The following is a 13864-nucleotide window of genomic DNA, read 5'->3' as shown; positions in this document are numbered from 1 at the left end:
GAATTAATCATTTTTATTTCACTCCTTAACTTTTGATAAAAGTGTCCACAAATACCCCATTCTCAGTGTGTGTTTGTTTGTGTTTGATACTCAGCTCACTTATAATGGCCATATAATAAAAAAATCCATACATGCATACCAGCTCTCTCTGGTTACATGAATGTAACCAATTCAGACCATCAGCAACTTTTCAAAAGGAGTTAAGAGTGTTTGCTTCTAAGGTTTTGACACGAGATGTCACTAGTTACAAGATACATTTTAAAGTGATTTGGGTAACACTTTATATTAAGGTGCTTGTTATAAGCATTAATAACAGGTAATAAGTCACTTATAAGTCACTTATAAGACCTTATTAGATTCTTATTAACACAAATAAGACTATATAAGTGTTAATATAGGCATAATTAACAAATTTAATATGTCTCATAAGACACTTATAGGCTCTTATTAGAAACGTACTAACGCTTTATATACCGTCATAAACATTAATAAGATGTTTATGAACATTAATAAGACTTCATGAGTGTTAATTAAATTATAAATTAATATTATTATTGTCTTGTAAGATAAATTAACACAAAGAAACTTGTTTATAAACCACTTATCAACATTCATAAGATGTTTATTGACATTCATAAGACTTTATTAGGTTCATATTAATGCCTTATGAAGGTTAATAAATACTTTAGAATGCACTTATTAAGAGTTAATAAAGCTCCTCTGCAGGTACTGGATCTAAAGTGGAAACACTACTTATAAAGGCTAATACATACTTTATTATGCACTTATTAACAGCTCAGTGGGAACAGGGTCCAACTTTCAAGTAAACGCAGAAACAAAAAGGAGGTCTGTTGAACTTCCACTCAAACAGTTTTTGATAGAAGATCAAAGTTTTACTTTTTGTTTAACATTCGCTGTTCTCCACTCCAGCGGAAACACTTCTAAATACAATCTGCAGTCCATCCTTAAAAAGGGCCATTCCAACAACTTGAAGCACAGTTAACAAATGCAGTGAGTAAAACACTCCCTTTTCTTGGGCTGACAGGAGGACACCAAAAATACAAAAGGACAGACCTTGGAGTGCATCTTCAAACACAATCAGTTGAAATGTAGAACACTTCATTTTCTGCAGCATGAGAAGTTCACAGCAGGATGAAGGTGATCTACAGATTTTGATCACAAGGACTGGGAAAGATAAAACAACACTGTAAAAAAACCAAACTAGTTATGTCTTAAAAAAGTTAGTGTCTGAGTTGCCTTAAAATGTTAAGTTACCTGAACTTAAAAAAGATAAGTTGAGATACATTTGTGATTATTCCAAAGAAATAAAATGTTCTATAGTCAAATAAACTTGACATCAAGTCAGTTGTACTTAAATCTATAAGTTCACAAAACTTTTGAACACAACTCAACCGGTGAAATTATCTTGTTATCTAGTTGAGGCAAAATGCTCTTTCAATTTCTTTTGACTTAAAATCAAAGTTAAAATACTTTATCAAAAGTTGAATCCATCTAAAATATTGAGTTAAATGAATTAATCAATTTAAATTGAATATATAGATTTATATTTTAGCCAATTTAAATCAGTTCAGCGTATACATTTTTAGTAGGGCTGGGCAAGTTAACGCGTTATTTTCGCGTTAACTAATTAATTAATTATCGCCGACAATTATTTTATCCCGCATTAACGCAGTTTTTATTGTAAAAGTCTGTTGCTCACTGGCTTTTATTAAAAGTACTTAATAATGACTAATTAAGAGCCAATATGTTACTAATTTGCATGCTAATAAGCAACTAATTAATGGTGAATAGGTGTACCTTAATATAAAGTGTTACCAATAAGATTTACACACACACGCACACAAAAATGATATAAAAGATCAATTACTTCAGACAGCTAAATAACGGCTTCTTTTTGTGAAACCTAGGTAACTGGAAAAAAGAAGACTGGGAGGCTTCTGCATGTGTTGTGATGGGTGAGTAAATATGGTCTCTTTTATTCCTTCCTTTTTTTTGTCTCTTTAGAGTGCACATACTGAAATATGTTTTTTTTCATTAAAGCACATGATGCATTATTGATTCCTTTGTGAAAGCATACATACAATGCAGGATACAATCATTGACTTTAGCCTTTAAATGTTCCATGACGGTGTCTGTAAGGAAACTGGGATTACTCACAGTGCGGACTATGTAAACAAGAATGAGCATGATATACACTTTACATCCAACCTGCAAGAATAGTGACATATTCTTGCAGGAGGAAATTGTGAGACTCATGTTATTGCAATTCACAGTTTTGTCCACTAGATGTCACTGTGGGAATAGATTTGCCTAACAAAGTTCAACTGCCTCTTTCTAAGAAATTTTCAGACTTTGTTGCCTGAAAGTGTAAAACTGAAAATGATTCACAGGGATAAACAATGGTTTGTTTAGATTATGAAATATATTCTCAATTCCTGTAAACTAGTTTGCTTCATTCTCAACTGAATGATGCAGGATTAAAACTTATTTTTCATTTCTTTTTATTTGAACCGTACGGCAAAACTAAGCTTAAACACACACAGTCTGATGGTCTCTTTCTATTTGCCATTTGAGACTGTGTTAGGGTGTGACTATTTTTAGCCTTCGTCATTCTTTGCCTCTCTTTGCTGATGGACACAGTTGTCCCTTGCAACAAGGAACCCAGAGTGTCTTGATTATCCTGGAGCCACCTGCTGTCCTCATGTACTGCTCAGACACGTTTAAGTGGAACTCAGTCTCCTACGGGATGAGACAGACATGGGGCTTGAAGATTTGTTTGTTTTTTGTCTTTCAAAGCCACAATTAGCCGCTCTTCACTCATTTAAATTAAGACTGTAATATAAACCCTCTGGAGATAAAGTGTCCTCTGCCTCATACGTATGTAGCAGAATAACATGGCGCTTTATCGTAAGGAAGCATATGTAACGCAACCGTTTAATTTGGAATCCTAGACGTGGTAGAGCACCTGTTTCCCCCCCGTCTGTCATCTCAGCCTCTATAAACTGCATCTGTCTTTTTTCCACTGATAACTCAAGACTTGGGAACATTAATTCTTGACATCAGCATTTAAATGTTGCAGCGTGGGAGCAATTAGGCTTTAATCCGCACAGCACTGGGAGCAGAAAGCCTCCAATAGCAAGAATGTTTTAATTACATTCCAAAGTGGAGACGAGGCTGAGGCAGTAAAGCTCCTCCTGCTCGTCATTGTCCTTACTGGAAGTCCTTTGTTGCTGCTGAACGCTATGATAGAAGTAACTGTGAGGAGTAAAATGATGCACGGATACTGGATACATCTAGATGGATTGATTCAGAGATAAAATGGATAAAACACAATAATGTTCAATAAGATTAGGTACTAAAAATATGACAACTAAAGAAAATGTAGCTACAACTCAAACATACCTGTTTTTTTCTGAATGAGCAAGATACAGATCGCGTTACAGCGAGCGGTGCTCACATTTATCCGCTCGACGTCAGCGCCTCAGTTGCACTCTGTGGGGATCCAGTATTTTCAGGAATAGCCTGATTGTCTCTTGAGTCACCTCGTACCAGCCTGAATGTATTTTATATGCATCGCGTTATATCAGGGAGGCATGTTTTATCAGAACTGCAAAGATCTAGGTTGAATGCAAGTCAACAAGCTAAGAACAGCATCATCTATTCTACCTAAAGATACAAGTGTCTTCTGATGTATCAAACCAAATTAAAACTGAGGTTTATTCAGAAAGACAGAGCAGACTTTTACTGACTCATGTGAGTGCAAAATGCTTCCATAACAACCACTGAGCTGCAGACAGTGCTGAAAGGAATGTGTAGTCAAGAGCTTGCTTTTCTTACCACCAAATGGCTGGATGGTTATCATTGTAAGATCACCTTGAACATTGATTTTTGTATCATAAATTCTGCAAAAGCTGTAAATATCAATACTTATACGTTGATTTTGCCATCCGCCTTAGGCCCAACAACTTGAGCTAACAGACCTATCTGCCAGGTTCCCTTAAGGAGAATAGAAGTAGGGTTCAGCTTTACACACAAACATCTCTACATCTCACACTTTGTTTATGATACACAGGATATTCAAGGTAATGGGTCCTTTTGGAGAATATGAAAATGTAACTTATTAAAATTCATACACTCCGCTGTATTTAAGAGATTGCAATATACTTGGCAAATAGGAGTTCTTAAAAAGATTTTGGCTATTAAACTTTCATGATCATTAGCCGGCCACCCTGGATTCAGACGCCGGTAAAAATCCCTGATGTTTAGTTTTTTGGAGAGCTTTTATAACTTTTTAATTGGCACCTTTTTAATTTGACTTCAAAACCTTGGATTTTTTTCAGCCCGAGAGGCTTGTTAGGCTTTGACAAGTATGGATGTTATTTGTTCAGGATGATTCTACACTGAGTTTCTTTATGGGACTGGAAGGCATGGGCATGTGTGCGCATCTGTTGTGTATCTGAAATAGTCTCTCATCTTGTCCTTACAAAGGAATGAGGAGCTGCAGGGTCATTGCAGAGAGCAGTGGGTGGGGGGGTCTGAAGGGGGGGGGTAAGTGGGGGTGTGCCTGACAAGACTCGGTGCGGAGAAAATAGACTCTTCCATCTGTCTCAAAACCCGCCCTGCTGTTGACCCACGCTGGAGGCTCAGACAGTGGTCACATGACAGATTTGAACCCTTAAAAACTCCCCAAACAGAACGCCTCAGAGTCTCCTGTGTTCAGACACCAGCTGGTCCTTAGTGTTCATCCTGCTTTCTCTTACCATCATGTCCGACACTGAGGAGATTGTGGAGGAGTACGAGCAGGAGGAGGAAGAGGAGGATGAGGAGGAGGTAGAAGAAGAAGAAGAAGAAGAAGAAAAAGTTGAGGAAGAAGAAAAGGAGAAAGAGGATCATACAGAAGAAAATGAACATGAGTCCAAACCTCGGCATAAGACAACATATGTGCCAAACATCGCTCCTCCAAAGCTCCCCGATGGTGAGAAGGTGGATTTTGACGACTTACACCGCAAGAGGGTTGAGAAGGACTTCAACGACCTCCAAAGCCTGATCGAAGTGCACTTTTCCAGCCGCCAGAAGGAGGAGGAAGAGCTCATCGCCTTGAGAAACCGCATTGAGCGCCGTCGGGCAGACAGAGCCGAGCAACAGCGCGTCCGAACAGAGCAGGATCGCGAGCGCCAGTCACGTCTGGCCGAGGAGAGGGCGAGGCGGGAGGACGAGGCCGCCAAACTTCGCGCCGAGGAGGAGGCAAAGAAGAAGAAGATCTTCACCAACAAATCATTCGGTGGCTACCTGCAGAAGGTGGACCAGAAGAAGGGCAAGAAGCTGACGGCGCGGGAGGAGAAGAAGAAGGCCCTGACGGAGCGCCGGAAGCCGCTCAACGTCGACCACCTGAACCGGGACAAGCTGGCGGAGAAGGCGCAGGAACTGTGGCAGTGGCTCCACCAGCTGCACGCCGAGAAGTTCGACCTGGGCGAGAAGCTCAAGAGGCAGAAGTACGACATCTACGTGCTCCGGAACCGAGTCAGCGACCATCAGAGGGGCTCCAAAGCGCCTAAGACCTCTCGCTCGGCCAAGGGCAAGTCTGGCTCCTGGAAATAAGAGCTGCTCCATCCGACAACGGTTTCTTTGGACTATTTGGCGTGACAACTGCATCATAAATTATCTTGGAGGGATTCTGTGTGGACTATATGGTGACTCCAATTATTGGACTGAAGTTTAATCCAATTCAGTGTCATAAAATCTTAACTGATGTATGAATATCTGCTTGAACTTACTCTCTGCTGCTGATCTTCACCGGTGTATCTCTTCATCACTTGTGGTTATTAAAGCTTACAAAAGGTCTTGTGTTTATTTACTGCACGACAAATTTATCTATTGGGTTGTTTTATCGTTGCATACCAACGTTGTTCTCGTGCAACAACTCCAAAGCACTCTATAAGTACAAATAAAGACATTGAATTGGTTGAAAGAGAGTGCATTGGATCTTTTGAACGATTTGTAGTAAACATGTATCCCGGAGCACCTCAAGCTGACATTTCTTTGAGCGCCTGCTTTCTTTCTATTTTTAAATGTTTAATTATGCTCCATTAAATCTATACTCTAGATTTTAAAATATTTGTGTTCAAGGGCTAAAAAGTCCTCAAAGAAGTTGCTCAAATTTACTTGAATCCTCCTAATTATTGACACATTTTTTTTATATTTAAGTCAAGTAACATAGTTTCCACTATTTGAATAGTCTGCTTTATATCAAGTTATTTGACACACCCCTCTTACAACACAAAGACTCCTTGAATAATTCTCTTGACGTCTTGTTGATTGGCCGGTGGAGAGTCGTTTGTGTTCAGATCCAACAGGTGTCAACAGCTGACTTTTTGAGGAGCTAATTTAGTCTCTGAGTTTCTGCAGTAGCAGTGCAGGCCTGCAGTGTTTTTTAACAAAAAGGCCCCAACTGTTCACTGAGAGGTCAAACACACAACCCCGAGTGAGAGTCTGCGGGGAGGAGGAAGCTTTACAGTACAGTCGGGGGCGGTTGTTGTACCCTTTGAGGTATTTGAGTGCACTCAGCAAGCGTCAGTTATGCAAAACCCTTCAACATACAGAATTAAATGTTATCAAGTTCTTTTCCAATATAATTTTCAAAGCTCCTGAGATTAACATTTGGTCTGTGTTGATTTCTTCAACCGTCAGAACTAAGCTGTACCTTTTACCCCTTTGCACATTTTTTCCTCTACACTTTATGTTGTAATTTTTTTCTTTAAACGAAAAATCTCATCCTGCTTACTTTTAATAGTCAAACACAATCTTTGCCATGTAAAATTGAAAAAAAGGCTGATTCTGTAGCTTTGTGTTAATTAAATCCAAATGAGAAATTACTACATAGTTATAATGAATCTTATCACTGATGGTGTCTTTTGCTTTAGTAGCTCACATGCAGCCTTTAGCATTATTTTCAGTCAATTTCATAACCAAATAAAAGTGCCTCACAGTGGCTCAAAACAAAATGTAACATTTTAGTAAATACACATAATCCATAAAAATAACAGCATCAATTTTAAAAACCCCAAATTATATAAACATTACATTCTCTTTAAAGATCGAACATGTTTTAAACCTAAACCACAATGCTCTCAGTTATTACACATGCCATTATTTACAACAACATCATATCTGTTTGTGTGCATGTAGTCTTAGATATCATGCTGCTGTAGGTCAGATGAATGTCAGAGTTTGCAGTACCGTTTATCTCCACTAGGGAGCAGCAGAGAACCAGTTTTTTTTTTTAACAAAGTAAGTACTGTAATACCAGACTTAAAGCTGTATTCATACAATGCATATTCTTTTGATTGTACACTTAACTTAGCAGTTATATTTAAAAAAAAAAAAAGAATGTGGTTGCATTCAGATGAAAAAAGAGTTGGGAAGCTTTTATGTCCAGAAAGTAAAGCGATCAGTGTTTCAGATTTTTGAAGGTTAGAGTCTTTGTCTTTGTCCTTACATGAAACTTTGGATTTCAAAGACTTTCTTACTCTCATTTAAAAACAGTAAGTCTGTGAAAATGCTGTGGACAGGTCTGACCAATAAGAAAGTTCATTTTTCTCTCTCTCTCTCTCCCTCCCCCCGTGCTTTCTGATTGTCACACCGCCTCAGACTGCTGTTCTGCTGTCATGGCCGCTGACAAGCTGGTAAAGCCCTCCAGACTCGACGGTATGTCAGCAGGTTACCATGGTGACGGAGGGAGGCGGTCTGTGTGATTAGTGCCAGCTCTCACTTTGGAGCAAAGGTGTCGTAGCACTGTATTGACGATGTTTTGAAAAACAGGTGACTTGCACTTGGGTACACAAACAAAATGCATCAATAGAGGCAGCCAGGGAACGACATGCTCCCAAAACTCTGCCGATCAACTTGTTGCTGGTTGTTGATACAGTTTTCAACTTCATCTGTTTGTTTGTTTGTTTAAGGATAAGAACAAAACAAACTCAACAATTAAACTTATAGCAATACAGGATGGATAATGGATGGATTTAATGAAATAAAGTATGCACTTTATGGTGATACATAAAAACGTGTCCACTCATAAGCCTGTTGAAAAAAGGATTTATACCGTGTTGTGTGTGTGCATGTTCAGTGTGTGTGTGTGTGTGTGTGTGTGTGTGTGTGTGTGGAACATCAGCTGCAGGCTCTTCAGGGGGGTGTTGTCTGCTCATTAGTGCCCAGCGGAGGCCAGAGGATAATGTGAGCGCTGTGTGATTGACAGCTTCTCAGTAACACGTTCAGCTCCAACCGAGAACTTATTACGAGGCTGCGTGTACATTAAGGATGTTAGTGATTCAACTGGTGATGAAGCTGGTCTACTCTGAGTTCATTTATCAGTTGTAAGCATGTTTTTTTTTTTAAAAACACATTTTCTCAAAGATTATGGTTTTCGCACTCCCCCCCCAAAAAAATCTCTTTTGTTTGTTATATTCAAACCAGATTAAAAATCTTCCAAAAAAAGCATGAAAAAATGTTCAAAATCTAACAGATACGGTGTTAGGAATTCACATCACATAGAAATCTGGCCACTTTTATGATTTTTTACAAACCTGACCTAAGAGCTTTTTTAAGCAAATCATGATAATTAAAAAAGTGTTAAAGTGTTAAAATTCTATTGTGAAGTCCTTAACCTCTTGTTGCTTTAACCTGAGACTGTAAAGGCCAGAGTCCATCCCAACCATCTCTCAGCCATTGATTTAAGTGGTAAATGTTATCTTTTAGAGTCGTAGTTTCTGGATTCGAAGCCAGAGATGTCCCCTAGGTAAAACTCCCTCATGAGGCTTTTAAAAAAAATGCTGTACATTTATGGCGGATGATTTCTGCTGTGAGTTGGCCTTAAAAAACACTCACACATGTACACAACATGCCGGTGGGGAAACCAGCTCAGAGAAAGGCCCGCTCTCTGGATGCCATTAGCCTGTGGTTAAATGAGCCGGCCCTGGAGACGCTGCCTTCTGGGCTTATCTCCAACCTGCTTCAAATTGAGGAGGGAGTTGGTGGTGTTCAGAGGTATAAAAAAGATTTAGGCAATTCGACAGGGCATTAATCTGTGCACATCCTTAACTTCCTGCAGGTTTTCCAGCCTCTGTCCCTGCGGTCATATAAAGATCTGATGTTGTTGTGCATCCTTATACCACCTTATAGTTACTATGTGACACTGAGTTTCTAAGTACAATGCTGGAGGGTCTGTCTGTGCTGGAAGGAAGCCATCAGGATGAGAATAGAAACATCTCTAATTACTAACACACTTCACCAAACCTCTTATGTGGAGGCTCAGCTATCAAGTGGCTCCTTGTGTCAATGATCACTGCTGCTTAATTAAAAAGATGAATTAAAAACATGAATTTAATTGTTTTATGACTAAATTAATAAGAAGAACCACTAGTGACTTTTTCTTTAACAACAGATGATTTGAATTCACATAAATGTTTTTAATTTCTGGAGCAATGCATTGGTTAAAGATCCTGTTTTGGGGTCTTACAAAATGTTAATCATGAGCTCAACAGAACAATATCGAAACACAATCGCCTCGTCAAGCTAATGTGTGTGTGTGTGTGGAGGGGGGGGGGACTTTCATGTTTTGTTGGTTCTGGCGCCCCCCTGTGCTCAAGCATCTCTTATGTTTAGGTTGATCATGTCCTGTGCATTTGAAAGTACTATTTGTGAAACAAAAAAATCTTGTTTTTTTAATTAAAAGCCAAATGTGTCACTCTTTGTTATTATACTCTTTGGACAAAATGTATTCAGAGTGCTGTAATTTGTCTCATTTTAAAACCTACCCCCTGGCAGTTTGATTGTCTGTTCATTAAGATCCCCATTAGCTTCTGTGTTAAACAGTAGCTACTCTCCCTGTGGTCTCCATATATTCATTGACAAGATTACATTAGTTAGATTACATAAAAACATAAAAACAGTGGTTGAAGTCATAAAAAATTACAATCAAGAAATAGACAATGTTGTCCCTGATGGTCTTGTTTGCTTTTTGTAGTTCATAATGAGGCATCAGTATTCATTTTATGATGTTTTACAACCATTTAAGAACTCCTCACAGGGGCTTCAATCAACTGGTATAATATCTGCATCAGGCAATCAACTTTTTTAGTTTTTAAGTTTTTTAAGACTACAGAAAACAAATAAATTATGCATAATTTCATAATTCTGCAGACAAAGTGAAGTGAGGGGTAAGAACTTCATGCTTTAATGGCACATTTTGATGCAAATCCACTCAAAAACTAGAAAATAATTGAATATTACTGCTGATAAATCACGAAGGGAATTCATGTTATTTGTTCTATTTCCTGTTTGTTTTTGTTCACATTCAAAGTTCATGCCGATGTGCTGGACTGTATTGTTTTGTACTCCTGAAGAACATACAGATGGCCTGTGGGTGAGTCATTTCAAGTCAGGTTGTGTGTGTGTGTGTGTGTGTGTGTGTGTGTGTGTGTGTTTCTTGTTTTGTCACGTATCGTAAGGAGTCTATAAATACAAACCTGACCTGAGAGCTTTCTGGCGGCGTTTCCCACAAACAACGTTGTAAGGACGCAGGACAGAACTGTGAGTCACTGCTGGTTAGAGTGGGAGCTCAGGCTGTTCATTCATGGGAAAACAAACGCAGGACTGACATCACACATCTGCTAGCTGCTGTTAGCACAAGCTGCAGACTCGCACATTGTCTGGGGAATACTCTGGAGTTTATTATTTGATGTAATAGCAAGCGCTCTGGTGCTAATTAAGGATTACTATCAACACAAAAAAATCTAGACAGACTTTTCTCACAGTCTTCAAAATAAAGCGTCAAACTGAGGTGAATAAAAGAACAAGCAGACTTTTTGTCTAACTTTCATGATCAACTGGTCGTTAATTCCACCACTTTTTTAAAAAGGATTGATTGCCAAGACATTTAAGTTCCTTTTTTTTCCCCATCTTTTCACCAAACATGAAAATACAACACTGGAAAGTTCTGAAACTCAAGTTACAGAAAAGAGATGAATAATTAACGTCATAAATTACATACAAAAAGGGCCCCAACCTTTGCATTTTCTCATTCATTTCCATGCTCTTAAATGTTATGATTTTGTGGCTTTAAAAAGTCTGGACTGTTTGTTCCTGTTCAGTCAGTGCGACAGATCTGACGTCTGTGTCTGTGCTCATGTTTTCTGTAGGCACATGTTTGTCTCTCCCACTCTATACCTGCGACGGAATGAGTGTCGTCAGACATACGGCTGCATTTAGATTCAAACTCACATCCTTCACCGTGTCATTTCTGTCTCTTTGGTGATTCACGCCGACTTGTCCACCTCTGCTTGGTGTGTAAATCAGACGAGGAGCTGGAGCATCCTGTTCTCCTCCAAACGTGTTATTAACACTCCTGCCACTGCAACGCCGCTGATAGTACTGCTGCTCACACCTGTTGGAGCGTCTTGCATCTGGCGTCAGTGGCTTTCAGGATGTCCTAATTACCGTCTTCAGTCTCATTTTGAAACAGGCCTTAATAGAAGAGAGTGAGTCAGAGGGTATGAAAAACAAGCCAAGCAACATGGATGATCTCACAGCAGAGAAAATCCCCACTAGGCTTTAAAAAGATTTAACTTTTATCTCTGAATTAGTCAAAATGCTCGAGACAATAATGTAATATTTGGATGGGTCTGATGACAGATAAGCTGTCTTTGTGTTTTGAAAAATATAGTTTTCAAGGTTCAACACTAACAAATCATTATGATGTGATTAAGTAGTCAACACATGCCAATTATAAATTACGTGCATTCGATCCAGTATATCTATAATGATGCAATAGCAGATCAGAATATTCCTCATCAGGAGCAGACTTCTGGTGGTTTAAGAATTCCTCAACAGGGCTTGAACCAGCCCAATATTAAATAAGCTGTTGTGATTGGCCGTAAGCTTTTTATGTCTCAAAATGTTAACCTTGTAATTGACTGACAACCAGTACCCTACCTCCCACCAATTGATGGGATGGATGGATGGATGGATGGATGGGATGGGATGGGATGGGATGGATGGGATGGATGGGATGGGATGGGATGGGATGGATGGGATGGATGGGATGGGATGGGATGGATGGATGGATGGATGGATGGGATGGGATGGGATGGGATGGGATGGGATGGATGGATGGGATGGGATGGGATGGGATGGGATGGATGGGATGGATGGATGGGATGGGATGGGATGGGATGGGATGGGATGGGATGGGATGGGATGGTTAAATGTAGACCTTTCTATCAGCCAAGGGAGCTCAGCTCCACTATTGTAACTGCAGCCTACATCCCCCCTGATGCCGATGCTAAAGCTGCTATGAAGGAACTTTACACCGCTATCAGTAAACAACAGACTGCTCACCCGGAGGCAGCATTTATAGTTGCAGGTGATTTTAATCACTCAAACTTAAAGACAGTGCTCCCTAAATTTCACCAGCACGTTTCCTGCAATACAAGAGGAAACAAAACTCTGGACCATGTTTACACAAACATCGCAGGAGCATACACCACGACCCCCTTCCCCCACCTGGGACAGTCAGACCATCTTTCTTTGTTCCTCATCCCCAAGTACTCCCCACTCATCCAACGTGTGAAGCCATCAGTGACAACGATTAAAGTGTGGCCAGCGGGGACAGACTCTGTACTTCAGGACAAGTTCCATCACACAGACTGGAGTATGTTTGCTTCGCAGGCTACCTTGGGCTCTCACACAGACATTGACACCTACACTTCTTCTGTGCTGGATTATATCAACACCACCATCGACAGTGTTACAACATGGAAGCAGATCACCACGTACCCAAATCAGAAGCCATGGATGAACAAGGAGGTGCGTCTCCTGCTGAAGGCCCGCAACACCGCCTTCAGATCAGATGATGCAATGGCCTACAGCGTATCCAGGGCAAACCTGAGGAGGGGCATCATCAAGGCCAAGCACTGTCACAAGCTGAAGGTAGAGGAACACTTCTCCAACTCCGACCCCAGGCGCATGTGGCAGGGCATCCAGGCCATCAGTGACTATAAACCCAGCAACTCCACCCCGATAACCACAGATGTCTCCTTCCTGAACGAGCTAAATCACTTTTATGCTCGTTTCGATAGAGACAACAGGGAGACGCAGACCACGACCAGACCTCCTGCAGACAACCAGCCCCTCTCACTCACCTCCACAGACGTCCACGCTGCACTGAGCCGGATCAACGCTCGAAAGGCTGCTGGTCCAGACGGCACCCCCAGGCGCGTGCTTAGGGCATGTGCGGAGCAGCTCACTGGGGTTTTTACGGACATCTTCAACCTGTCCCTCGCCCAAACAGCTGTGCCAGCATGCTTCAAAGCCACCTCCATTGTCCCAGTGCCGAAACACTCCAGCCCGACAGGCCTGAACGACTACCGCCCTGTGGCACTCACACCCATCATAATGAAGTGCTTTGAGCGACTGGTCCTAGCACACCTGAAAAACTGCCTCCCACCCACACTGGACCCATTCCAGTTTGCCTACCGCAGCAATAGGAGTACAGAGGATGCAGTCTCCACTGCGCTGCACTCTGTGCTCACTCATCTGGACAATAACAACACATACGCACGAATGCTGTTTGTTGATTTTAGCTCAGCATTCAACTCTGTCATCCCCTCCAAGTTAAACACTAAACTCGGAGACCTGGGCTTCAACACCTCCCTCCGTCACTGGATAATGGACTTTCTGACCAACAGACCCCAGTATGTTAGGCCAGGACACACCTGCTCCACCACCATCACACTCAACACAGGCGTACCACAGGGCTGTGTGCTGAGCCCATTCCTCTACTCCCTCT

General features: G+C 40.7%; 1 protein-coding gene across 1 annotated transcript; it reads left to right on the top strand.

The window, feature by feature from the left end:
- The first annotated feature begins 4718 nt into the window (after positions 1-4718).
- Positions 4719-5861, top strand: tnnt2c (troponin T2c, cardiac). The gene has a single exon (XM_065951587.1). It carries the CDS (start codon positions 4786-4788, stop codon positions 5617-5619), a length of 834 nt encoding a protein of 277 aa, XP_065807659.1. The 5' UTR covers positions 4719-4785; the 3' UTR covers positions 5620-5861.
- Positions 5862-13864: the final 8003 nt, after the last annotated feature.

This window comes from Labrus bergylta, chromosome 23 (assembly GCF_963930695.1).
Source record: "Labrus bergylta chromosome 23, fLabBer1.1, whole genome shotgun sequence".
Classification (NCBI taxonomy): Eukaryota; Metazoa; Chordata; class Actinopteri; order Labriformes; family Labridae; genus Labrus; species Labrus bergylta.
This window is presented reverse-complemented; position numbering and strand designations above follow the sequence as displayed.

Bases quoted from the DNA above. Each gene is read 5' to 3' on its own strand.
- tnnt2c (XM_065951587.1), top strand. From the start codon at position 4,786: ATGTCCGACACTGAGGAGATTGTGGAGGAGTACGAGCAGGAGGAGGAA.